This window comes from Malassezia globosa (assembly GCF_000181695.2).
Source record: "Malassezia globosa CBS 7966 chromosome Unknown mgl_sf_1.2, whole genome shotgun sequence".
NCBI classification, from domain to species: Eukaryota; Fungi; Basidiomycota; class Malasseziomycetes; order Malasseziales; family Malasseziaceae; genus Malassezia; species Malassezia globosa.
Genome location: NW_001849873.1, coordinates 282,249 through 307,183, shown reverse-complemented (window position 1 = coordinate 307,183; position 24,935 = coordinate 282,249). Strand labels below are relative to the sequence as shown.

Below are 24,935 nucleotides of genomic sequence, written 5' to 3'. Positions count from 1 at the left end.
TGTGATCCTTGTCGTGAGGTCCTGCAGTCATGTCCAGCGAAGCAGTTAACCCTAAAGCATTTCCTCTTGCTGATGCCGCTCTGACGAACCAGATTCTCGACCTGGTTCAACAGGCGTCACATTACAAGCAACTGAAGAAGGGCGCCAATGAGGCCACAAAGACGTTGAACCGAGGCATCTGCGAGTTTATTATCATGGCAGCTGATGTAGAACCTATTGAGATTGTTCTTCATCTGCCTTTGCTTTGCGAAGACAAAAACGTTCCTTACGTATTTGTTCCATCTAAGGTTGCGTTGGGCCGAGCCTGCGGTGTTTCTCGTGCTGTTGTCGCGGCAAGTGTAACGACGAACGAAGCCCGTGAGCTGCAGAGTCAGATTCAAACCATTAAGCTTGCTGTAAGTGCTTCATATGGCGCATTCAGGCTAACATAGTACAGATTGAACGCTTGCTCATTTGAGATGTGTTAACGTAAGACTTGCTATGGGGATTTTGAATCATTTTCACCCGATGCTCAGTTAGACGACGCCGTAGCGCTTGCAATTTTGATTGTAAAGAACGAGTGGCGTGTATGTGGAGTGAAATGGCATCTACCCTACTCTGTATATAAATCTATATTAGTACATCAAAAATAGTCAGTCTCGTTGACAATGCGGAACTCTCGTTAAGTCAGCGCGTTTCGCAGGGCTGTCCGCTGTGATTCCGTCAGACGATCAGGGAACTCAACATTCCATTCCACGACAAGGTCGCCTCGCTTTGTGCCCTTCACTTTCGAAATTGGCATGCCTTCACCTGCTAGTCGAGTGGTGCGACCTGGACTAATCGTCGTTTTGCCGAGGCCGGCTGACGGAAGTGGAACTTCAATAGTACGACCGTCCAGGGTTGTAATTTTGCGTCGCGAAGCAGGTGAACCGGGCTTCGGTGGGTCCAGGGCATCGATCAGCTTGAGTGGTTGGATCAAACGGAGATCATCGCCATTACGCGTGAAACGTGGATGTGAGCGCTCATCCACAACAAACACCAAATCTTGCGAAACGCCGGAACTTACTTCGTTACCGGCACCAGCGAAGCGAACTTTGGTTCCTTTCTTCCATCCAGGCTTTACGTCAATAGTGACAACTTTTTCTTCGGTGCGACCATTGGCTGTTGTTCTGCCAATCTTTAATTTTTTAGTAGTTCCCTTGTAGAGCTCCTCCAAAGTCAACATCAGAGGTGTTTCGAAGTCTTTCGCTTGTGTCTTGTGCTCACGATCTGCGCCCATGTCTGCACCTCGGCTAGCACCACCACTACTGCCGCCACCAAATGATGTGAAACTTGGCATGCCACCAGGCATGTCATCGGGCATAGCACCCATAGCACCCATGCCACCCATGCCACCCATACCGCCCATACCACCCATACCGCCCATGCCGAAGGGACTCGCACCGCCGAATATTTGAGCAAAGATATCATTCGGGTCAGACGGATGGAATCCACCAGCACCGCTAAACGGATTGCCACCAGAGGTGAAACGGAAAGTACGGGTACCGCCACCTGGTCCACCGGTTGAGAAGCCACCCATACCAGGGAAGGCACCCCCAGTGGCATCATCGGGTGTAGGGATGCCACCTTTCAAACCATCTTCACCATACTGGTCATAAATCGCGCGCTTGTTTTTGTCTGAGAGCACTTCAAAGGCCTCACCCACATCTTGAAATTTCTTTTTTGCTGTTGCTTCGTTATCTTTATTACGATCCGGGTGCCATTTCAACGCAGCCTTCTTGTATGCTTAGAAACGTCAGTAATCCGATCGACATACCTTTTTTGATATCGTCATCGTTTGCGCTCTTGGAGACTCCCAAAATCTTGTAGTAATCCTTTCCCATAGTGTATATACAGGCTAGTAACCAAGCAGCTGAACGGCAGCTCAAGCGCATTTAAGTCTATGTGGAGCAATCGGGCCCGGTGGCCAAAGCGTGGCGTCGGGCGGTTTCTACAAGCTTCGGTTGCCATCGTTTCATGCCACGTGGTGCTAAGAAGGTACATGCCACTCAGCATCATGACTTCGAATATGAGAATAAATTTCTTTGACCAGATTCTCGAGCTCGTTGACAAGCAAAGTTCTGTCCCAAGAGGCACGATGAGCTAGAATTCGTTCATAACAGGCAGCACGAGTCAGTTCAAGTTGCTCGACGGAAAACTCGTCCGTCCATGTAGCCAATGTATGAACGAGCGATTCCTTGGCTGCCTCGTCCAGCACAGCTATTGAATTCTGTCGCTGCACCTGTGACTGGCATGGAGCATAAGATGCTGGGAGCGCATTCATACAAGCGCTTGCATCTGCATTTACATAGCCTTGCTCTGACGCAGAAACTTCAAGCCGAGTTCGTTTTGAGGTCGAGTCATGTGTTTCGTTATGAGGTAGCTGCTCATTTGATGCCTTGGTAGTACATTCAGGTGCATGGATGTCATCATGACTCACTGAACGAGCACGCTTATGCGCACGCTCAATTTTTGACACATCAATGAGGTGTTCTGCTAGAGGTTCTTCTCCTTGTATACGAGCGCTGTACCTCTGACCGTTAGGTCGGCGCGAATGGACTTCTTGTTCTTTCTGCTTTTCCGCCTCGCGACGAGATTCCTCTTCTCTAGCTAGAACGCGGTTTTCCATTTGTTTGCATTCAGCGCGAAACGTTGGATCCACGATCTGATCAAGAAGAATCTTGGCAAGATTTTCCATTTGTTGCGCACGGAATACACGATCCCTGTCGACTTCACTTGCCACTTCAGCATTCGATACAATTTTCTGAATGTCTTCCATAAAAGCTTCGCATGTCAGGTACTGGTTTTGGTATAAACGCTTTTGCATTTTGTCAAGATTCATAGTATAAATAGTAAAGTCGCGCATAATATAGAGACGTTCTGCATCATCATGCATGTCTTGTACATTTCCAGACGTTGGCTGAATCTCTTGTGGTGTTGTAGTATGTTCTGTAGCATCTTGACCCATTTGTACCGGTATATAATGCCGCTCAGTTTCTGGAGGAGCATCTGGTATCGCGGTTTGCACATCAGCTGAGTCGATACAAGCTTCATCGGGATTATGCAGCTGTTGTGATGGAGGCGACGCATCATTGTTATACTCCGCTGTATCATTTGATTCACTTGGTTCATTCTCAGCCACAGTTGAGTCTGGAGATGCTGGTAATGAGTGCCGATCATACCGTAGCTTGATAGTGATCTTGCCTTTGCTCCTAAACCATTCGAACTGTTCCATTAGCGTACGCAAATTGTACTCGTCCCAAACATCGCGCGTAAACTTTTTGTACTTTTTCCGAAGCTCGGCTAAGACGGAACCTAGCCGAAACTTCAGGTGCTCTAACAATCGTGCATCATTCTCAGCCATCTGCTTCAATTCCGCTTGAGTGGGAAGCCGGGGAGGACGTGGCGGTGCTTTTGGCAACTCCTCCAGCTGACGAAGACGCCGAGGCATAGTGTCGCTGAACTGCGTCGGGGGGCGAGCGGCTTGTATAGCGACGTCTTCGAAATATGCTCGCCGGTCTTCAATGTTAGCATATGATAATGCCATTTTGCAGTGCGGCAAATAACCAAACCAAGCACGAATATCGGAGGGAAGTGACAAAAAGGGTATCTCAGACGTTGCGAGCAACATAATTGTCTCCGAAAACGACACTTCTTGCAGCAGAGCAGAAAACACTTCGCGGAGAGACTCTGAGAGCATCAAAGGCCATCGATGGACGTCAGGCACGTATAAAACGCTAGGAACAAGGCGTTTCGCTTCTTGAAATTGATGGACAAGCACAGCCTCAGGCGTTTGTGAGCTATCACCCAGTAAGAGAGTCGCTGAGATCGTGCGAATGTGATAACCTTCCAATGAATGCAAAAGAGCTTCCGCCAGAATGCGTTGCCCTAATCCTGAGGCGCCGTGCAGAATTAGACGAGGGCGATGGACTTGCGCTTGAACAAACGATTGTTGCAGGAGCTCGCGTTCAAGTAGCACGGAGGCAGAGCACTCCTGTGCGTCATAGGCATCCATCTCGTACATCGCTTCTTCCAAGGCGCTCCGCTTGGCTCGTGTGGGCAAGAGACGCTGGAACGTATGTTTACAAGTCGATAGAGCTTCGCCCAACAATGGAGTAAGGTGTGTAGGTAGCGGTGCGCACGTCGTCCCTGACGAACGAGCAGATGCTGGCACCATATTTTCAAGAGCAAGCATAAAGTCTTGGCCATTCACCTGAATGGTTTCTGGAGCAAGTAAGAGTCGCTCATTCGTTTGATAGATTTGGGGGTATCGACGCTGGATAGCATTTAATGTTGCCTCTGTACAAAGTGCACGCAAATCTGCACCACCAAACCCATTGGTGGCACTTGCAAGCACCTCTTTCAACTGGTCGTCAGGGGGCGGATCCCAGCGACGCGTGTGAATGTCAAGGATCGAACGACGTGCAACATGTGACGGAAGTGGAAAGTAGAATTCGCGATCAAAGCGACCGGGTCGTCGCAGCGCTGGGTCAATAGAGTCAGGTCGGTTCGTTGCACCGATCACTACGACTTGTCCGCGTCCATCCATGCCGTCCATCAATGCTAGGAGAGTGCTGACAATACTTGCATGAATTTGGTCTTGCTTGCTCGAGCGAACTGGCGCGAGGCCATCGATTTCGTCGAAGAAAATAATACTAGGTTGGCAACGCTTGGCTTCTTCGAACAGCAGGCGCAGTTGCCGTTCAGCTTCACCGACCCATTTAGACAGGCAATCTGCTCCTTTCCGCATGAAAAAGTGGATGCTTTGGTCATTTGTCGAGCAAGAGGCAGCGAGAGCACGCGCCACAAGCGTCTTTCCTGTCCCTGGCGGCCCATGAAATAGGACGCCACGAGGTGGTGTCACGCCAAAACGCTGGAAGACTTCGGGGTACAGCAAAGGAAGGCTGACCATTTCCTTCAGTCGCTGTACGTGATCTCCTAAGCCACCGATCTGTGTAAAATCAACGTCCATGTTCACGCCAAGAGGATCAACGTCAGCCAGCGTGTCTTTCTCGCGTAATAGACGGCCGAACGTGTCTGTTGAGGATGTGACAGCACCTGTCGTAGGCGCTGGGCCATTTCCAAGCAATGCACTTGCCGATGAAGCATGCAGGTTGGATCCAGGGATGTTTTGCAGGCCTGAAGCGCGCGCGGGCTCGTCATCCGAACTGTCCATTGCATCAACTAGAGAATTTGCGTAGTTCATTTGCACCATTGGGTCCCATCCAATATGCTGCTGCATGGAACGGGGCAAACTTGAGTGAGGAAGACTCGTTACTTGCGAGGATCGTTCGTGTGACACAGTGTTTGACGTATCTTGATCGCGGTGAATGGCTCTTGATGAGCCATGACTAGCGCTCCGAGAGCCACGACGGATTCGACGGCCGAAGCCATCGCGAAGTGGTTCGGGCGGTGCGGGTAGGAGAGAATAGTTTACTTTTTTCCGAGCACGGAAACTGTACGAACGATGCGGAGGCATCGGGTCTTCTTCATGTTCTTCACTGTCTTCGCCTGTCGATAGCGCTTCTGGTGAGAGTGCACGCTTGTTACGCTTGCCCCGTCTACCTGCCCTGGTGCGCGTGTTCCTGTGCACGTTGGCATCATCATCATCATCATCATCACCATCATCGGCGTCTTCATGGTCGTCGTCGTCGTCGTCGTCGTCGTCGTCGTCATTATCATCATCGTCATTGTCGCCTTCGCCACGTTTGAGGGGTTTGGCGTTGCGCATGGTAGCTAAGTTCATCAAGTTCTGTCGACGACGGGCGCGCTCAGCTCGCTCATTTGCATGCCTCGCTCGAATGGTTTCTGCATAGTCCGCATTGTCGTCTTCTTCGTCATTATCATCGGAGGCAACAAAGTCACGTAGACTCTTGCTTACACGCGTTGACCGCCGCGGACGTACGTGTGGAGTGTCCTCCTCTTCCTCCTCGTCCTTATCAACGTCATTATCATTGTCCGACCAATCCTGCTCAGCGTAGTTGCGACTTCTTCGACCGCTGCGCGTCAACCGTATTGTGTGCTTCGGCATTTCATTGTATTCTTCATCGCTTTCTTCCTTCGGCGCGTGAGATGCTTCATATATATTTTCGTCCTGAAAGTCAGTTGCAGCTGCAGGTACGTACCTCACTTAATTCACCTTCGGCAAAGTACTGGGTATAGAAAGTGCCCTGGGCCGCCTTACGTTTCGACCTATCGCGGCCAGGTGACAAGGCTTCATTTCCCTGGCGTGTACTGCGGCGCAGAGGAGCCACCATCTTGGAACTTGGCGGCGACGACGTCGCTCAACGCGTCTCTGTACGCAGTTAACAAAGACTGGCCTTGCTGTATGTGTGACCCTTAGAGTGAACGCGACATTGTTGCCACAGGATTTCCCCTCCACCACGTGACTTAAATCCGCTACACGCACAACGCGTCATCATGGGCTTGAACGATTCGTATCCAGGCGCGTGCAAAGTGTGTGCGTGCTCGTGTACACGGAAGGGGTCCGGTATCCGAACGACAACGCGCCTGAACCGGCGTCAGCCGAGACTGCATGGGTGACTCTGTGGATGATGTGAAGGCGGTGGTTGAAAAGGCTGCTCGCCTGGTTCCGTCGTTTCGTCGTGTTTCCCCTGAGGAGGAAGCGTTTATAGCCTCAACGGCACATGTGCCAGAATCCTACATGGTGCAGTATGGATACCACGATGGACACACCACCGATTATTCTCTGCCAAAACATCTCGTTCGGTACATCGAGCCTACAGAGGGTGAGTTTGACCAGCAAGTGGAGTACGACATGGACGAACAAGGTACGTGGGTTGCAAAAAGTGCGAGACGAAGGGCGGCCGCAAACAGATGGAGTCTAACGGTATAGATCAGCAATGGCTTGATGGAATAAACATAGAGAGGAAGAATGATCAGCTTGATCATATCAGCTATGAGGCGTTTGAAATTGTCATGGATCGGTTGGAAAAAGAATGGTTCGCTCTGATTAAGCGCATTCCATCACGTTTCTCCATTGGTGCCGCAGAAGATGAAGAAGAATATCCAGAAGACTCGAACTGCGCTTTATGCGACGACAGCGAATGTGAGAACCTGAACGCAATTGTGTTCTGTGATGGATGCAATTTGGCTGTCCATCAAGACTGCTACGGTGTTCCATTCATTCCCGAGGGACAATGGCTCTGCCGCAAATGCACAGTGTCTCCAAATCGTCCGGTCTCTTGCGCGTTGTGTCCGCAAGAGGGAGGTGCTTTCAAGCAGACTATCGATGGCACATGGGCACATTTGTTGTGTGCGATGTGGATCCCAGAGACTGGCGTCAGCAATTCTGTCTATATGGAGCCGATCGATGGCATCAATGCTATTCCTAAAGCGCGCTGGCGTTTGCGCTGTTACCTGTGTCAATCGCGGCACGGCGCGTGCATCCAGTGTGAGCATCGTTCATGCTTCACTGCGTTTCATGTGATGTGTGCACGCCGAGCGGGACTCTTGTCGCATGCGCACGGGCAACATGAAATGGAAGAGCAAGATACCAAGCCCGATGGTCCTGCGGCGTACTGTCATCACCATTTGCCGCCTGCTGAAAAAGCTGCTTTGCTTGAACGAGTGCGCAGTAATAAGCGTCGACATGACGTTGACGATAGCCGCAGCGAGATTGACGCCGATGATAACGACAATGATACCAGCAGCTTGTCGGACATCTGTGTGAGTGAGCTGATGTCAACTCCTAAACGGTCTTCTATGTCAGCGTACGAATCCATCGCGTCAAAGAGTGCACGAGCATACAATCAATTGTATTCGTCAGGGCCTCTGCCCGTGCCGAACTACATGGTCAATCGTGTCCTCGACTACATTGCACGGGTGCCTATGCGGCGGAAGCCGCAAACTGTCCATCAGATCGTACGATATTGGAGTCTCAAGCGGCAACAAATGCGAGGTGCGCCTCTTTTGAAACGATTGCACATTGAGCCATGGACCGTTGGAAACTTTGTTGATGAGCGGACCCATGCCCTTAAGCTCGCCAAACTCCAATTTCTCTATCGCCTGCGTGAAGATTTGGAAAAGGTCCGTCTCCTTGCTGAGCTCGTGCGCAAGCGCGAAAAGACAAAGCTGCGTCAAATGAATCTGTTTCAAATGTATATACTCGACAAGGTTCTGCTTTCCAAGCAGACACAACTGCGTCAGGCACTTGAACGCGTCATGTCTCTCGACAAGGCCCAATGGTTCCTGCACCCAGTATCGAAGGCAGATGCCCCGAGCTACTACGATATAATCAAGCAACCAATGAACTGGTCTACGATTCGCGAGCGGATCGATACGATGGCATATACGACATGGGAGGAATGGGAGGCAGACGTGCGTTTGGTCTGCGAGAATGCGACTCAATACAACCAGCCACACTCGCCCATCTCGAAAGCTGCACAGAAGATCATGAAACATTTGCCGAGCATTGTGGAAGACGTACGTGATCCTGCCGTGTGGGATGAGCAGGCCTCATCCAACGAAGGTCTCGAGCCATCCGACGCTTTTCTGCACATGCTTCAAGCTCCCTTGAGCGTGCCTGACGGCATTGCGATTGGTGCACCTTCACAGGATGCGAGCGTGATGGATGCCTTTCTCGAGCAATGGTACACGTTGCCGCATGTGGCACCACCCATACGCCAGAATGACAGCGAAGCTTCGACGATTCATCGCGAACAAAGTAAGACGAAGCGCATGCCAAGGCAGAGTACAGAGCCGACGAGAAGAAGCACTCGTCGGCAAGCGGCCGTATCATGCGCCCAAGGAGAGCCGCTTGCGACATCGGCATCAAGTACGGTCAAAGAACCGCGCATTATGAACGACATTAATACGAAAGATTCGTTCAAGTACTTCAACGTAGGTTGGCTACTTCCGCCCGGCACACGTCGAGGCAATCGACCGCGTCCGAGGCCGGCGAGCGTGAAGCCTAGGAAGCGGCAAAAAGCTTCTCCCAAGGCAAAAGTGAATGATGAGAGCTCGTCATCGCTCAGTGAACTGTCGGATGACGAAGACGAACATGTTCATGTTGAGCAGCAAGTGTAACATAGAGGCATAGACTCACTGGATACAAGGGGCTCCATCATGCATACGCAGTGCCCGACCGTGCGGTGGATGGCGCTGCTCCAGCACCACGAAGCATCCGCTTCTGTTTGGTGTCATCGTGGAGATCATCACGGGAGAAGTAGTGCCGGGCTACCTCCAAAAGCCACTCTGGCTGAATCTCCATCACCTGTCGCAAAAAGTTCTTTGATGTTTCAACAAGCTCATAATAGCACAGGAACCGGGGTTGTGGCACGTGCTTATACAAGCAGGACGATGGATGCACATACACGGTCGTGTTCTGCTTGATGCTCCGGTACGTCTCGCCACCCTTTTGCAATCGGGCCGTGTTCATGAAATAGCCGGCTGTGATGGCCTTTTGGATCGGGGTCAGATCAGCACTGCTCAGGCGCGATTCAGGCACAAGTTCCACTCGTTCGCACAGGTTAACGAGCTGATCACGCACGTCGCGAACACGACCGAGCGTCTTCGGCTGTAAAAAGTGGTCCAGGCAAAATACTTGGCTGTATCCGCTCTCCACCCACTGATCCCAGATGTTCAGCAGCGTGAAATGATCGCCACCAGGACGTATGAACAACTGACGAGCACGATCTGCATGCACCTTTTTGTCCTTGGGCCGGAAGAACAAACTCGCACTCTCTGCCAGCATCGCGACGATAGAGAGCACTTCCTCTGTGCAATGATACTCCTCACTCGCCAAGATGGCTTTGCTCATCATGGGGTCCACGGGAAACTCCGCCATGCGGCGACCGAGCTTCGTAAGCTCTCCACGATCGTTGAGCGCACCGAGTGCGTACAGCAGCTCTAACGAACGGATGAGCGTATCGGTCGGTGGCGGGTCAAGGAAGTCGAAGTTTAGCAAATCATGAATGCCGACGGACTTGAGCAGAAGAACAACATTCGCGAGATTCGTCCTTTGGATCTCTGGTACCGTATTTTCGTCCATTTCATTCTGAAACGCCCACTTTGTGAACAGCCGGAAACACTTTCCGGGCCCCACACGGCCGGCACGACCAGCGCGCTGGTTCGCAGAAGCTCGCGAGCATGGTACCACCGCCAAAGCTGCCATGCCCGTGCGTGGATTGTACGAGTTCTGCTTCACGAAGCCGGGATCAATCACGAACGAGATACCGTCGATGGTGATACTTGTTTCAGCAATGTTGGTAGCAAGCACCACTTTTCTCGCACCAGGCGGCGTCGGTTCAAAGATTTTTGCCTGCATGTCGCTTGGCAGGTTGGCATAGATCGGGCAGACTATCAGCTCAGCAACACTCCCGCCCAAGGCACGCGCTGTCTGTTGGATGCTTTCCATCGCTGCATCGATCTCATCTTGCCCTGTCAAAAACACAAGAATATCGCCGGTCGGCTGAGTTGTGTGAATTTGGAAAACGGTCGTGATCGCTGCATGCAAGTAATTGGCCTCAGGCTGGGGTGTGTAGTGGATATCAACAGGAAAGCGGCGGCCCGGCACAAAAAAGATCGGTGCATCATCAAAAAACTCACTAAACTTGTCGGCATCAAGTGTCGCACTAGAGATGATCAGCTTCAAGTCTGAGCGGAAGCGCGCAATGTCTTTCACAAGGCCAAAGAGAATGTCCGTGCTGAGGGTTCGTTCGTGCGCCTCATCAATCATGATGGCAGAGTACGAGCCGAGATCTGGATTTGTAAGAAACTCACGGAGAAGCATGCCGTCTGTCATGTATTTGACAACCGTCTTGTCACTCGTACAGTCTTCGAATCGGATGCTATAGCCGCACTCGTGCCCCAGGCGCACGCCCATCTCTTCAGCCACTCGCGCCGCCACACTCATGGCAGCTACGCGTCTTGGCTGAGTGCATGCGACGATTTGTCCCTCTTTCGTATAGCCAGCCTCATGCAAGAACTGTGGCAGCTGCGTCGTCTTTCCTGAACCCGTTTCACCGACGACAATAAGCACCTGGTTTTTGTCAATGGCATCGAGCAGTTCCTCGCGCAAGCCATAGACAGGCAGAGACTTGCGAGTCGCTTCCACAGTCTGTGCGCGAGTTTCTGCTTCTTGAAGCTGCTGCTGCAGCGCTAATTCCTTGTCTGACATAGTATTGAGCTGGCCGTCTGCTTGTCGGTCCATGATGAACTGGATTGCCTGTGACTCGTCAAACACAAAGTCAAACGCATCTGCTCCCTCGGCATGTGCAGGTTGGGGCGACTCAAGCAGTTTGGACCGAGCTATTTGTTCCTTTTCAAATAAGTCACCATCAGAGACCTGTTTCTTTCGGGATGCACGTTCATTCCATGCATCATCGTAGCGACGCTCATGCAGTGCAGACTCCTTTCTCTTGCGATCGAGACGCCCCTGTTCAGTCAGGTAGTCTTCGGGTAAGACATAGCCGCCATCACCATCGTCCAGGTCGGCGAATTCCTCAGCAATACGTAGGAGTTCACGTTTGTGCTCAAGTTCCCGCTCCTCACGCTTTGTCATGCGCACGCCACGAAACAGTGTCTCTTCATCGCGGATTTCCTGGCGCAAAAGCTCAACTTGTTGCTGCGACCTTTTGGCGAGGTACTCTTGGCGTGAACGATGCCGTAAAGCATCGAAGTCAGTACTTCCTTTCGCTATTGGCTGTGGCTCTTTGCTCATTTGTGCAAAGGAAAAGGGAGAGAAAAAAGTCGTGAAGCCCGTCTTGATTCGCGTGTCTTCCGTAAGATGGCAACAGACGCCTCGTCTACAAGCCACGACCCACCAGGAACGCTACTTTGATCTCTCGACAGATCAACACCGTCAAACGGCTGCGCGGCGAAATTCCGCTCGCTAGTCTGAAATTGGAATCCGCCACGATCTGCCGGTGTAGCAGGCCGTACGCGCCCTTCCTGAAACGCTTCCCAGCTGACAAGCGGTGGACAAAAAACGAGTGGAGTCCAATCAACAAGTTCCTATGGCCACTTGATTGTGGAAGACAGCCCCCACGACTGAATTGCGTGTTTCCTCCGACACTTGCGAGGTCTCTCACAGCACTCCTCCACTGTCTGTGACACCCCAGCTAAGGCTCTGTTGGCCAGCAAGAGAATGAGTGAGAATGCGATGCACGTCGAGGCCACTCACGAAGGTGCGCCTCGATTCCAAGTGAAAAAGGTATGCAGGAACAGAGACATGAAACTTCTCTCTTGTCTGACGTTTAGTGGAATAGCGTATGTCTTTGGAGCTGGGATATCCAAGTGGACAACGTACGTGGTAGGCGCTGAATATGCAAAGCAGTATTGAAACTTACCCGTATACAGTGCGCTATCTGCCGGAATCAGATTATGGATCTCTGTATGTGTGCGAGCTATGCTGACGAATGCAGGTATCGAGTGCCAAGCGAATCAGGGTTCCGCCACTATTGACGAATGCACTGTAGCGTGGGGCGCTTGCAATGTACGTGAACCGATGCGCCATCGATGCCGGCGTCAGTGATCGCATCGCGATCGTGATCCTAAAATCGATCTTGATTTTTATCAACGCCGGCATGAGCATTGCGCTCTCATCGAGCTTAGCACAGTTAACCAGCAGCATGCGTTTCACTTCCATTGTATCTCCCGTTGGCTGAAAACGCGGCCTGTGTGCCCACTTGATAACCGCGAATGGGTCCTACAAAAGTACGTGCACACATGCCATGATCTGAGCTGGTCTTACTGACACGCTACAGGTACGGACGCTAGCTACCAAGGGTCCCACGAGACAAGTCGCGTACATCCGTCCTCTCCCACTGACAGCAATTGATATGGCACACGATTATGTGCGTGGATCCACGCACCGGGTGGCCGGCATGCCATTCGGTGCACGGCACCTGTATGATGCCTGGCCAGGCGCATTTGCAACTGCCAAGTATCGCGTTGCTCACCCTCACATACATAGAGAAGGACGTCACCATTCTCTAGCCCAATAGCCAAAGCATGAGCGGATGCCCATGCCACAGAAACGGCAGCGTCGGGAACGTGTAGCGTCGCTATAAGCGAGTGTGGACGCTGTTTGTCTTGCTCGTTTGGCACGAGGCGCCATAGTTTGACACTCTTGTCACGCGAGGCGGTCGCAAACATGGGTGGTTCCGTGCGCTCAGGCACTTGCGGCGCCCACGCACCGTCCCAGACGACCCGTGCATGTGCTCGCTCACCGACCCATGGCTCGTAGTGTTGGCCGGCACGCCGGAATAGGCGCCAGGACCGGTCTCGGCTCACCGTCAAGAGGTACAAGCCACAGGGTGAGAATGCCACACGTGTGATGGAAAGAGTATGGCCTTGCAGTGCATCGGCCCAGGGCTGGAACCGCTGCTGAGCGTCAAAAAGGCGCACGACAGCGTGCGTCGGCGTCGTTGCTTTGCATGTGCTAGCGATTAGATGCGACGTGCGATCGGTAGCGACGCTCAATAGTTCGTAGCCATGGCCGTAAAGCTTTTCAATCTCAGGCCACAGTGTCTGCGACTGCAATTGCTCGGGATTTGGCGGCGTGAAAAATATTGGTGCTTGTTCGTCAGACTCAGTGGCCCGATTCGAGAGTGCCCAATGGTGGCACATGGGCAGCCGGCGCGCGTTCCGAAAGCGAGAGCGAGGGTTGCGTCGGCGTGGTCGTCGAAGAATCGCGCACAGCCGCCTCGTACTCATCACCAGGCTTGATGTTGTTCCGTGCGACCCACTCGCGGATGTCTGTGCTGCTTGCTTTGACTGACGCGTCGGCCGTCGAGTTGTCTCCTTGCACGAGTCTCACGGTGTACAGCTGGAGTGGACGCAATGCGTTCTTCCGGCGTTCTTCAGCGATCAGGTCTGCCCCGCGCACCGTCTCGTCCGTCACAACGAGCACATCAAGGTCCGGTTGTGTCGCCGCTGGCCCGCATGGATCAGAGATCGGCACCACACACAGCTGCAGCGACTTGCCAAGGGCCGTGCACTGATCACGCACAAATGCACGTACATGTGCCATTCGTACGTGAAGCGGCTCAATATACTCGCGGTGCTTTTTATTCACTAGCAACGCTGTACTCGTGACGCCTACGAGCAGCTCCTTCCGCGCACTGAGAATGGCCATACTTAGTAACAGTTTGTGTCCAATGTGTAAGTGATCGAACGTGCCTCCCAGCACAGCCGTATCACCACACACAGAGACATGTTGTTGTTGTTGTTGTTGTGGCTGCTGCTGCTGCTGCGCCGGATCAATAGCCGTGGACGCATCGACATCGAGCGGCAAGCGCGTGAGTGGGCATGTCACGTCGTGCGTAAGCGTCGGGGCATGCACGTCGAAAGCCGGATCATCGAGTGTGGAAAGCGACGCAATGGGCGCATGGGCCACAGACCATTGCGTCCACAAATGAGCCCCATGCTCACTATCCGATGACGCAGGGATTACATACACCGAAATGTCCCACAGCAAGTCATTTCGTCGCACGGCCCATGCCCATGCCTGTGCGTATACGCACTGAAGCAAATGCTCCGCACCCGACATAGAAATGGCATCTGTGCCAGCCCAGATCACGACAGACAAGCATTTTGAACGGGCCTGTGTCATGACCGCCTCGATGGCTCTCCGCAGTTTGGGCCCTGCATACCACTGATCGGGACTGTGAACACTGAGCGCCAGCACATGTGTCACTCGACGATGATGGCTGGTCTGCCACATTCGACACGCATTTGCACTGTCCAAGAATGACGCAGGCGCGGCAAACACGCGAAGGATCTTCTCGTCTGCAGCACTCACAAAAGATGTTCGATCAAGCCATGACACAGCCTGCATGTCGTAGCCATGCGTCTGTGGCCGGGCAAGCTCATGCCACGACCGAGTCTCATCATGCAGATACGTACCATGCAGTCGCGTCGTACGATCAACACCGACTGTCAAGAACGCATCACCATTTGGCTCCCATGCAGCATCCCGAGCAGCGCCTGCATGTCCTGAGATCGTTGCCTGCGGCTCCCACTTATGCATGGCCGTCCTCTTCCAAAGATGCACGGCACCTTGCCGATCGTGCGATATCACACTTATGTCAGTCGCGTGTGGTCGCCAATGTGCGCCCAGGAAGCCGCCACTCATACTGCCAACATCACCCAAACGATGCGCCGGGAGCCACATCGATTGCTCAGCAGCGGACGCGTCCGTCAGCTTAGGCCAGTCCGACGAAGCATCCGGCGTCCACACAATAACACTGTTGTCCACGGAACTTGTAAGCAGAGCTGCTCGTTGCGTTGCCTCTTGACCCTGCTTGTTCGGGACCCAGCGAACATCTGTCACCCATGCATCGTGTCCCAGAAGCAAGGCATCTAGCGAGATACCCCACCGCTCCCCTGGCAAAGTGAGCCATTCCGTTTTGGTTTTGATGCCTTGGTCATTCGGCATCAACTCACGTGCCATAGCCTCAAAGAAGTCTGGAGGTGGTGCTTGTGATTCCTGCATCGCTTGTGCCGCTTGTTCCTCTGCATACAACTTCCATAGCCGAACGTGCTGGTCCTGCGCGGCAGATGCCAGCCACACATGCGGCCACGCAACAGTGAAATCCAACGCACGCACCCAATCTTCATGACCATCCAGCCGCAGCTGGAGTGTGAAAGAGCCGCCATCCGAGCGCACGTACAAGGAGATGCGCCGGTCAGTTAAGGCAACGGCCATGAGCGTCGTCTGTGTGTGTGGCAGGCGAACGAGGGCAATATCCAAAGGATACGCACCACACAAATCGATCGTCTGTACAATCTGCGGCTGGACTGGTTCCGTTGCCGATGTCGATACCGATTGCGAAGAGCACGACCAGACATGCAGCAATGCGTCTGAGCCGCCTGTCACAAACTCTCGCGGCGCATACTCGCATGAGTGTACGTCACGCGGCACACCGATAGCTGTTACGGATGCATTGTGTGCACGAGGAATGAAGGCCTCACTCGTCCACTGCCAGTCATCAGCAGACCAGCGCCACATTTCCAAGGCACCATCATACGAGCCCATGAGAAGATGCGGCACATCATGATGCAAGTGCCATACTTTGAGAACATGGACCAGTTGCTGGAACTGCGTGGGCCATAAATGCAGCTTAGGAATCGGTGCGGACCGTGTTGTGTTCGATGCAGACGTCGACGAGGCCGGCGTTTCGTGCCCGCTAGGATCGAACCACATCGCCACGGACTTGTGGACACCAAATACAAGTGCATCGTGCACATCATGCAATTGAATCCATTCTGCAATATGTGACGTCCGGTTGACTGCACATGAAAGATACTCGAACGTGACAGGTCGTGACATGTCAAGCATCTGGTGTCCCCCCAGAGTCGCAATGGGAGAATCAGTGTTCCAAAAAAATCTGCTGTGATTCATAGCGCTCAAGTCCATCCTCCACAAATTCGACCGTGCTTGCTAAAATAAGCAGGCCGAAAATAAAAAATAATTCTGATGAACGGGAAGTCGTAACTTGACTATCGAACGACGGTCTCGACCATTCTCAATTGATGGACACAAATGACGTCGTGAACATAAACACATGCCTACTCAAGCGCGCACCGCGTGTCTTGCAAACATCTCTTGTTTTTAGCGATATACGATTTCTATGGTGATGATACAGGACTCCATGTCAAAGGTGAAGCACACTCCGACGTTGATGCATGGCGATCCCAGTACGCCCGCCGATCACGCACAGGAATGCCACGGCATTGCGATAAACTCAACAAACAAAGATACGGATTTACTGCCACTAGCGCGTTGACCGATGTTGCTGTGATTAGCACCTATTATGTGCATACGTACGCGTAACTTGTGTGTGATCAAGATTAACCGACTCTAATGCACCCGTCAGCGGTACAAGAAAATGCTGGAGAACATCGTCAGTAAGAGACGTAGCCGGTAAAGACAGCTCTTTCAGCGCTGTGCTCGATGTTGGCAGAATTAGTTCCCCGTTGCATGTGCCATAATCCAAGAATGCGAAAGATGACAAGTCTAAGCCGCCCAACGCTAAACGGCGCGTACTTCTCATGAGCATGTGCACTGCAGCATGCGACGTGCAGCGCTTATATCGGCGTAGCACATCCTCAGGAAGAGACCAATGGCTCGGTACATAGGCACTTCGCTTATCCCCATTCATATGCACACGCTCAAACACACGCTTTTGAGTCTTGCATGCATCTGCGATTATCTGTGCGATGACATGAAGTGTATCGCCGGACAAACCACGACGGCCTTGTAACGAGGAAGGCTCTCGACGCGAATATTCCACCATATCGTCCAAGAGAAGCGAGCAAAGCTGACCGGCGTCTCCAGTGTTTGGGTGCTCTTCACTTACAGGGTATGCGAGCCAAGCGTGGAGAAAAGCGACGAGCGATACTGCATGGACACAAAGGCCTGACAGTCCTAAATGAAGCACCTTGGACAAAGATTTTGCGCCACCAAGTTGAAGACTCATTTCCAGCACGTCGAGTGTGCCACTTTCCGCCACATGCGTATAGCTGACATCGAGTGACGTTAGCTGTCCACTGCATAAGCGAAGAAGTCCACTAACCCCCACGTCTCCAATGGGTGTATGTGATACATCAAGGTTTTGGAGGTTTTGAAATGGGATTCTAGGCTGACGAGCATTCGCACACTTGGCAATTGCTTCACTGACTGCATGTGAAGTGCTCTCCTCTGTAAGCTGCTCGCACCAAGCCAGCCGCAACGTGCTCAGCGATGAGCATGCTTCGCCCAGCACCACAAGTGAGTGAGCTGTAATTGATGTAAGTGTAATATCCAGGTACTGCAACGTTGGACCCGTCGCCTGAGCTAGGGTCGAGATCGTAGCATCATCCACAGCTAGGCAGCCAGGCAATGAAACACGGTGCAAGCGCCACGCTTGCTGGAAGTTTGCCGGTGCTTTGAGTAGACGCATGATCGACGAGCTTGGTAAGCGTGTAAGTCCATGCAGTTCCAGCGAGCGAATCTGCCATGTTAGCGCATATGCATCCGCGGCCAGCGCGAGACTTCCAGCGAGTGTAGCTAGCATCAGCGGCGCACATTTCACATCCTGTGAAAATAGAGGCAGAGAAGCAGGAAAAAATAAGCGCGTGCGAACGCGTGGTAGCTGCGACGCTGTTCCCACAGATGGGAGGAAATACTGCGAAAATACATCCTTCGTGAGTGCCCATGGCGAATGCAAGCAGATCTGATCAAAAAATTCGTCTGCCAATGAAGGCGGCATGTGCTTGAGTATGTCTTTATTGATTTCCCATATCCATTCATTCACTGCATTCGCCTGACAGTTTACAATGGGACGAGAAAAAACGGACTTCTCTGCATCGAATCCAAGAGTATCGCTTTTATATTCAGATTGCCGAGCGACAACTCGTCCATGAGCAGGTTGTTGCGGTACCGGCAATACATGTGAGGAGAAATGACTTGCAGCGATATGCATGCACATAAGTCTCAGTGAGACTGTTTTTGAGGTAGCTGCTACTAGCGACACGCCTCTACGCGAGACCTGCTCGCGAAATGTCGCTGGGAATGGAGACATGTCATTTTGCACTTGTGTTTCTAGAGTATCATCCGCAAGAATTTCTTCATGTCGTTTGAGGCGCGGTCCAGACAAACGCCTCGCTTGCGTATGACGTCGATACCGGACAGACGGCAAGCGACGCCGCTTACGAGAGGAGGCTGTACTGTGTGACGAGTCATTGGGCATAGAGGAGGATTCAAGAAGCGAGCAAAACTCGCACCCTCTCGGCGAATTTTAAGTTATTAAGCGACATAACAAGTTTGTGGAGAGAGTGCATGCGGGCCCTGATATTTTTTAAACTCTGGCATTTCTTTAATGATAGTAGCCACAGGTGGGCTTTAATTTGCGCACGGATTTTCGTCGGACCCTCCAGACTTGCGCGCATTTGAGCTAATTAGCATGCCTGGACGCAGCTTGGGTCTACCTATCGGATACAATCGGTCGTCATGCGGCTACTGCCGTGCAGAAAATCAGGAGAAACAAGAAAGAAGCTTCTCGTACGGTTTTCTTGTATGTTAACATGAAATGGTAAAAGGAACTTGCGGCTCACTCACGCGTGTAGGCGTACCGTCTTGAACCAGATCATTATCAGACGTTACTTGACCATGGATGGCGCCGCTCAGGAGATTATGTGTACAAGCCAGACAATTCAAGGACTTGCTGCCCACAGCATACGATCCGGCTCGATGCTCAGGCGTACCGGCCGTCGAAAGCGCAGCGCCGCGCACTGAATCAATTGTACTGGACATTGTGTGGTCGGCCAAAGCCTGCTCGTTGGAAGGGCAAGTGGGGTTCCACGGGTGCCTACGACGTTGAACACCATGTCCGCTTGGTCATGCACGATGACTCCTCCGACATCGTGGATTTGTCAGACTCGTCATGGCCGCCTTTGGAAGCACCATACGACAGCATTCCCAACGAACGGATCAAACTTTCGCTTCGGAGAGCAACATCTACAGATGAAAAGTATGCACTGTTTCGCCGCTACCAGAAGCATATACATCGAGAAGCCGAAGACGAAATCAGCTCTCGCCGAGGCTGGGAACAGTTTCTTGTTCGCGCACCATTTCCTGATGAGGGTGATGGACAGGACAAAGCGCATGCATTCTTTGGCGTATACCATCACGAGTACCGATGTATGTATCACTCCAACGAAGCACTCTGTGTGTACTTACTCATCAGACAAGGGCCAATTGTTGGCCGTAGGTGTGCTTGATATTCTGCCCCACTGTGTGAGCAGTGTGTACTTCTTCTACGAGCCTGCCTACGCTGATTGGGAACTAGGCAAAATCAGTGCAATGGTGGAAATCTGTTTAACGAAAGCACTGAGTCGTCGAATCTCTTCGCTGCACTGGTACTATATGGGTACGTGTCATATGCGTGGCCGAGCTGATACAAGGCTACTACATTCACGCGTGCCAAAAAATGAGATACAAAGCCACATTCAAGCCCAGTTATGTCCTTGATTCGTTCAATGACACCTGGTACTCGTACAAACGCACCGAAAGACTCCTTGATGCGGGTCAACGCGCCCATTTCGAGGTGCCGAATGATCCCAATTTCCTCACCACATTCCCTACAAACGTCTCATTTACTGAATTAGGCACATCATACCGACTCCCTGAACCATTACCGCCGGGGTATCTTAACTTCGCAGCCGTACAAAGGAAAGCTAGTCAGTGGCTTGTGCTGGACACATCAACTTTTCCGCCGTTGCTGACAACATTCGAGGTGAGTCAGTGAACCGCCGACTTTTTTTTCCTTCCTGACACGCCAGGTCATATGCACTCGCTCTTCACATGAGATGTCTCACGCCATTAGTAGCTTTTTCTCAGCACTCGGGGTGTCAATAGGCTCGCTCATCGTTGCGCTCGCGTGCGACTAACCGTTGTGCATACGTCTTTGTGCGCCAACGTTTTCTGCAGCACGTGGGTTAAAAATAGGATTGTATTCTGAGCCAATACATTTAAGCCTTAGCCCCAGTCCATGGAAAAATCGCTGATTGGATATTTACTACAGCCCTAACCTTTAGGTGCTCAGCCACTGCATCACGTATTACTTACTGTCTTCGTGATTTTTGCGACGAGGCTTCCTTCTTACTTTATCCTTAGAGCTTTGCCGATTTCAAGTCTCACTGTGGAGCGTCGTTTGTCGCCTGAGAACGAAGCAGAGTATTGTCCCGGCCACTGTGTATGCCTCATTTCTTTCAAACACATCTGGTACAGTACGTTTCGTTTCTCAGGCGACATCGCGCGCTTCCAGTGTTAGTTTTCAATTGGTTCACATCGTATCCCTTAAGGTTTAATAAGGTCGCTTTCCCTGCTATGGCTGGCGGCTCTGAGTTTCGTGCATTTCATACTAGAAATGCGCGCTACACCTGCAGTACGAACTCGCGTGGAGGCGAGAGCAGCGCGAGTCATGGCAGGGAGAGAATGCCTCAATTTGGGAAAAAAAAGTAGGTATTGTTGGCGTGTCTTTGTTCATCTCAGGCAACTGACCAGTCCTAGTAAGCATTCAAAATCTGCAGCAAGCGATTTCCCTGTCCTTTCCTACCCGATTCAAACGTCTGACGAAATCAAAGCTCGATTGGCTCATCTGGTAGCTTTGGCCAAGACCCAATGGCTCGACAATCCAAAGAACGTCGTCTTTGCCTATGTTCAGTCTCGCACCGGCTCGTATCCTGAGTTTCGTTTTGCCGAGGGTCGTTACCATGGCAAGTCGCACAAAGTCATTCGTTCCACCCTTGTCATCGACGAAGAGTACAACATCGTTGCGACGGGCGATGGGAAAAGTCAAAAAGAGGCAGAAAAAGCAGCCGCTCTACACGGTGTGCTCCTGCTCCTGGAGCGCGATTTCATCGCACACCCTCCACCAGGCATCTTCGGCTCCGGTGGCAAAGGCAACTCTAAGGTGCTCACTGCTGCCCTTTTCGATGGCACATCTGTTTCGTTAGAACAAGCTCGTGAATTCATCGACTTTTTCTGTCGTGAGGGGCATTTTGGTTCGCCAGATGTGGTATTTCATGAGGCACATGAAGTTCGTGGACGGCGCGTGTTGATTCATGGATGGAAGGCCACGATGTGCATTGGAGGCACCCCAGTCGGCGAATCACTTGAATCTAACAAGAAAACTGCACAAAATGCGGCTTACTTGAACACAGCGACAACACTTGCTGATGAATATCGAGACATGTGGGTCAAGTACTTGCAAATGCCTCGGAGTAAGCTTGCCGGCAAAGCGCCACCGGTCTATTTTCGTGTGTCAAATGAATTGGAGGAAAAGATGCGTCATCTCTATGACACGATTCGAGATAGTGAGCTGTATGCAAATCGTCCGCGAACCACGGCGGTGCTCTCATCACCTCCAGATGCAACACCTGCAACGAAAAAGGCCGATGCGACGCGACATGCACTGTCTGATGAACAGCATGAACAAAAGTCCCAACAAATGCTAGAAAACTTGAATGCTTATCAGACGGACGAACGTGTCAAGTCGCTTCGGATTGCGCGTGAGCAGCTTCCAGTAATGCAGCACGCTGGCGACATTCTTGTAAAAACGGAGTTGAACCCTATCACTGTCTGCATGGCGTCTACAGGCTCTGGCAAAACGACGCAGGTCCCTCAAATTCTGCTGGATGATTTTACGCTCCGCAAGCAAGGGTCACGCTGTAATATTATCTGTACTCAACCCCGTCGCATTGCAGCCATTAGTGTGGCACAGCGTGTTGCGAAGGAGCGGGGCGAGAGTGTCGGTGATTCGGTCGGATACCAAGTGCGGTTTGACAGCAAGATGCCCAAACCGGATGGGTCTATTCTTTTCTGCACGACGGGTGTATTTTTACGGCGTTTGCAGTCGGCACTAGAGGATGCATCAGGCACCTCATTTCTCGACAATGTGACGCATATACTTATGGATGAGGTGCATGAACGTGATGTTGAGACCGACTTGCTGTTGGCTGTGATCAAGCGTGTTCTCCAAGACCGTAGGGAACGTGGATGCCCTGAGATCAAACTGCTTTTAATGAGTGCGACCGTGGATCCGAAACTGTTTCAACAGTACTTTGAAGGATTTTCGGCACGGCCCGTACCAGTGGTGGAGATCCCTGGTCGGAGTTTCCCTGTACAAAAGTACTACTTTGACGAAATCTATCAACAACTTCAAGAGCTGGCTCTTCCGTTGAATCAAGGGGGGTGGGTCTGGCACGAGCAGAGCGTTCGTGATTATGTACATCGTGAGATCATCGAGCACGGTGGCCGAATCAGCGACTCTGTTGGCAGCTCAGACGACAAACTGATCATTGACAATCTGGAGTTGCCGTATCCACTAGTTGCTCTGCTGATCGCCTACGTGCTCACACGGTCCCGTGACGGACACGTGCTTGTGTTTTTGCCCGGGTGGGACGAGATCAAGATCGTGCACCAATTGCTCTTGAATTCGAAAGAATACCCTCTGATGGGTGTGTGCTTCGATGACTCTTCTCAGTATGAGATCCACATCCTCCACTCGTCGGTCCCTGTGACTGACCAGCAGGCTGTGTTTGAGCCTGTGCGACATCCTCATATTCGCCGCGTGATTCTATCGACCAACATAGCAGAGACGTCCGTGACGATCCCAGACGTGGTGTATGTGATTGACACTGGCCGTGTGAAGGAGAAGCGGTACGATCCTGAACGACACTTGTCGAGTCTTGTGTCTGCCTGGGTCGGCACGTCCAACCTAAACCAGCGCGCAGGCCGCGCAGGCCGTCATCGGTCTGGTGAGTATTACGGCTTGTTGTCAATGGCGCGCTACAATCGCCTGGGTGTAAGCCAGACGGTCGAAATGAAGCGCCTCGACCTCAGTAATGTCGTCATGCATATCAAGGCACTCAACATTCCCGGTATGGAGGTAGAAGACGTGCTTGCATCCACGATCGAACCACCCGCGTCCGAACGTGTGCAGGCAGCCATGGTTGATCTTGGTCGGATTGGCGCTCTGGATTATCACTCAAATCTCACGTCGCTCGGCAAAATGCTTTTGCATTTGCCAGTCGATGTTAATATCGGAAAAATGTGTCTGTATGGTGCGTTCTTCCGCTGCTTGGATCCTGTCTTGTCACTTGCGGCGATTTTGACGAACCGGGATCCGTTCATGGCGCCTATTCATCTAAAACGGGAGGCCAACGAAATTAAGAACAGTTGGTGCCCCACAACGTTCCGTTCAGATCCGTTGTGCGTCCTCAACGCGTACTATGAGTGGAACAGACTATTATCGTTACATCCGAGCCAAGCGAATCGATTCTTGTATCAAAACATGCTGAGTCGCTCGACCATGTTCCAGATTCAGCAAGTGAAAGAGAACCTGTTCCAGAGTCTTAGAAAGGCCAACGTGATTCAACTCATTCGTAGCAGCGCTGGCGTCCCTCCTCGCTACCGCCGGCGCATTCGCGAAACTGACCCTGAATTCAACGCTAATGCCCACAGTACGGCACTGCTTGCTTCGCTTATTGCGGTGTCGTCACCTAACTTTGCTGTACGCACGGGTGAGCGAACGTTCCGTACCTCACAGGATAAGTCGTGTTTTATCCACCCGTCCAGTGTGTGCAGTGCCAAATTCCAAAAGGACAAGGCAAAGATGTCTGCATCACCATCAATGCCCAATAAGGACATCTATGCCTTTGCTGAGAAAGTGCGTAACACTTCGCAGATGACTGGTTCTGCTGGACACGCCATGACATTCATGCGCACGTGTACACGCATTGATCCGTTGTCGTACATGCTCTTCGGTGCAACGGAGGCGCGGGCTTCCCCACAAGGTTTGGACTGTGACTCGTGGCTCCCTGTCACCGGTGACTATGATGCGTTGGATGGCGTCGAGCGCATCAAGTCTGTTATGGATGCCTGTATACTCCGTGTGTTGGAGGGCATTCAGATCCCCCTCACAAATCTGACGGCAAAAAAGTCCTCTATCGAGCCTGTTGCCTCCGATGTCCTCAACGACACATTTTCTGACGATGAGGAGGATGCTGACCCGACCATCCCGCCTGTCGGCCCTTTAACGATGCATGAAGTGCAAGAGCTTGAATCGCTCACTTCTCGAATTGTTGATTTGCTCGACCATTATGCATCGGAAAATCCCCTCAGTTAATGGATGCATAGCTTTTTTTTATCTGGTTGGCCTTTAACGCCATTCGTGGCCGTGTGTCTGATATATGATTGTGCCTGTGTGCGATGTAGAATGAAGGAACTGTGCATCTGACCGAGTGATGCACTGATACTATCGCGGCCTCCGAGTCAGACCTACACTGCACTGCGAGTCAGAATACACCTGACGTTACTTTCACACAACATGCAAAGGTGATGTGGATAAATCACGTGATAGACACGCTCATCTCCCAAACACGCCGCGCCACGCGTGCAGCCGTCG

At 51.9% G+C, this 24,935-nt stretch overlaps 10 protein-coding genes across 10 annotated transcripts; 5 read left to right on the top strand and 5 right to left on the bottom strand.

Moving 5' to 3' along the window:
* Positions 1 to 29: 29 nt before the first annotated feature.
* On the top strand, positions 30 to 431 carry MGL_0793 (uncharacterized protein; the record flags this gene model as incomplete). The annotated part of the gene is made up of 1 exon (XM_001732148.1): positions 30 to 431. The coding sequence occupies one exon, from the start codon at positions 30 to 32 to the stop codon at positions 429 to 431; it is 402 nt and encodes a 133-aa protein (XP_001732200.1).
* Positions 432 to 661: 230 nt separating this feature from the next.
* Positions 662 to 1,862, bottom strand: MGL_0792 (uncharacterized protein; the record flags this gene model as incomplete). Its single annotated transcript, XM_001732147.1, has 2 exons — positions 662 to 1,764; positions 1,796 to 1,862. 2 exons carry the CDS (start codon positions 1,860 to 1,862, stop codon positions 662 to 664), a joined length of 1,170 nt encoding a protein of 389 aa, XP_001732199.1.
* Positions 1,863 to 2,008: 146 nt separating this feature from the next.
* Positions 2,009 to 5,749, bottom strand: MGL_0791 (uncharacterized protein; the record flags this gene model as incomplete). Its single annotated transcript, XM_001732146.1, has 1 exon — positions 2,009 to 5,749. The coding sequence occupies one exon, from the start codon at positions 5,747 to 5,749 to the stop codon at positions 2,009 to 2,011; it is 3,741 nt and encodes a 1,246-aa protein (XP_001732198.1).
* A 933-nt stretch (positions 5,750 to 6,682) lies between these two features.
* MGL_0790 (uncharacterized protein) lies at positions 6,683 to 8,557 on the top strand (the record flags this gene model as incomplete). Its single annotated transcript, XM_001732145.1, has 3 exons — positions 6,683 to 6,809; positions 6,875 to 8,463; positions 8,549 to 8,557. The coding sequence occupies 3 exons, from the start codon at positions 6,683 to 6,685 to the stop codon at positions 8,555 to 8,557; spliced, it is 1,725 nt and encodes a 574-aa protein (XP_001732197.1).
* Positions 8,558 to 9,103: 546 nt separating this feature from the next.
* MGL_0789 (uncharacterized protein) lies at positions 9,104 to 11,701 on the bottom strand (the record flags this gene model as incomplete). The annotated part of the gene is made up of 1 exon (XM_001732144.1): positions 9,104 to 11,701. The coding sequence occupies one exon, from the start codon at positions 11,699 to 11,701 to the stop codon at positions 9,104 to 9,106; it is 2,598 nt and encodes an 865-aa protein (XP_001732196.1).
* A 426-nt stretch (positions 11,702 to 12,127) lies between these two features.
* On the top strand, positions 12,128 to 12,736 carry MGL_0788 (uncharacterized protein; the record flags this gene model as incomplete). Its single annotated transcript, XM_001732143.1, has 5 exons — positions 12,128 to 12,193; positions 12,241 to 12,285; positions 12,340 to 12,373; positions 12,405 to 12,475; positions 12,611 to 12,736. The coding sequence occupies 5 exons, from the start codon at positions 12,128 to 12,130 to the stop codon at positions 12,734 to 12,736; spliced, it is 342 nt and encodes a 113-aa protein (XP_001732195.1).
* An 837-nt stretch (positions 12,737 to 13,573) lies between these two features.
* Positions 13,574 to 16,315, bottom strand: MGL_0787 (uncharacterized protein; the record flags this gene model as incomplete). The annotated part of the gene is made up of 1 exon (XM_001732142.1): positions 13,574 to 16,315. One exon carries the CDS (start codon positions 16,313 to 16,315, stop codon positions 13,574 to 13,576), a length of 2,742 nt encoding a protein of 913 aa, XP_001732194.1.
* Positions 16,316 to 16,614: 299 nt separating this feature from the next.
* MGL_0786 (uncharacterized protein) lies at positions 16,615 to 18,236 on the bottom strand (the record flags this gene model as incomplete). The annotated part of the gene is made up of 2 exons (XM_001732141.1): positions 16,615 to 16,781; positions 16,814 to 18,236. 2 exons carry the CDS (start codon positions 18,234 to 18,236, stop codon positions 16,615 to 16,617), a joined length of 1,590 nt encoding a protein of 529 aa, XP_001732193.1.
* Positions 18,237 to 18,929: 693 nt separating this feature from the next.
* Positions 18,930 to 20,415, top strand: MGL_0785 (uncharacterized protein; the record flags this gene model as incomplete). Its single annotated transcript, XM_001732140.1, has 5 exons — positions 18,930 to 19,040; positions 19,093 to 19,666; positions 19,713 to 19,895; positions 20,134 to 20,261; positions 20,308 to 20,415. The coding sequence occupies 5 exons, from the start codon at positions 18,930 to 18,932 to the stop codon at positions 20,413 to 20,415; spliced, it is 1,104 nt and encodes a 367-aa protein (XP_001732192.1).
* A 533-nt stretch (positions 20,416 to 20,948) lies between these two features.
* Positions 20,949 to 24,656, top strand: MGL_0784 (uncharacterized protein; the record flags this gene model as incomplete). Its single annotated transcript, XM_001732139.1, has 1 exon — positions 20,949 to 24,656. The coding sequence occupies one exon, from the start codon at positions 20,949 to 20,951 to the stop codon at positions 24,654 to 24,656; it is 3,708 nt and encodes a 1,235-aa protein (XP_001732191.1).
* Positions 24,657 to 24,935: the final 279 nt, after the last annotated feature.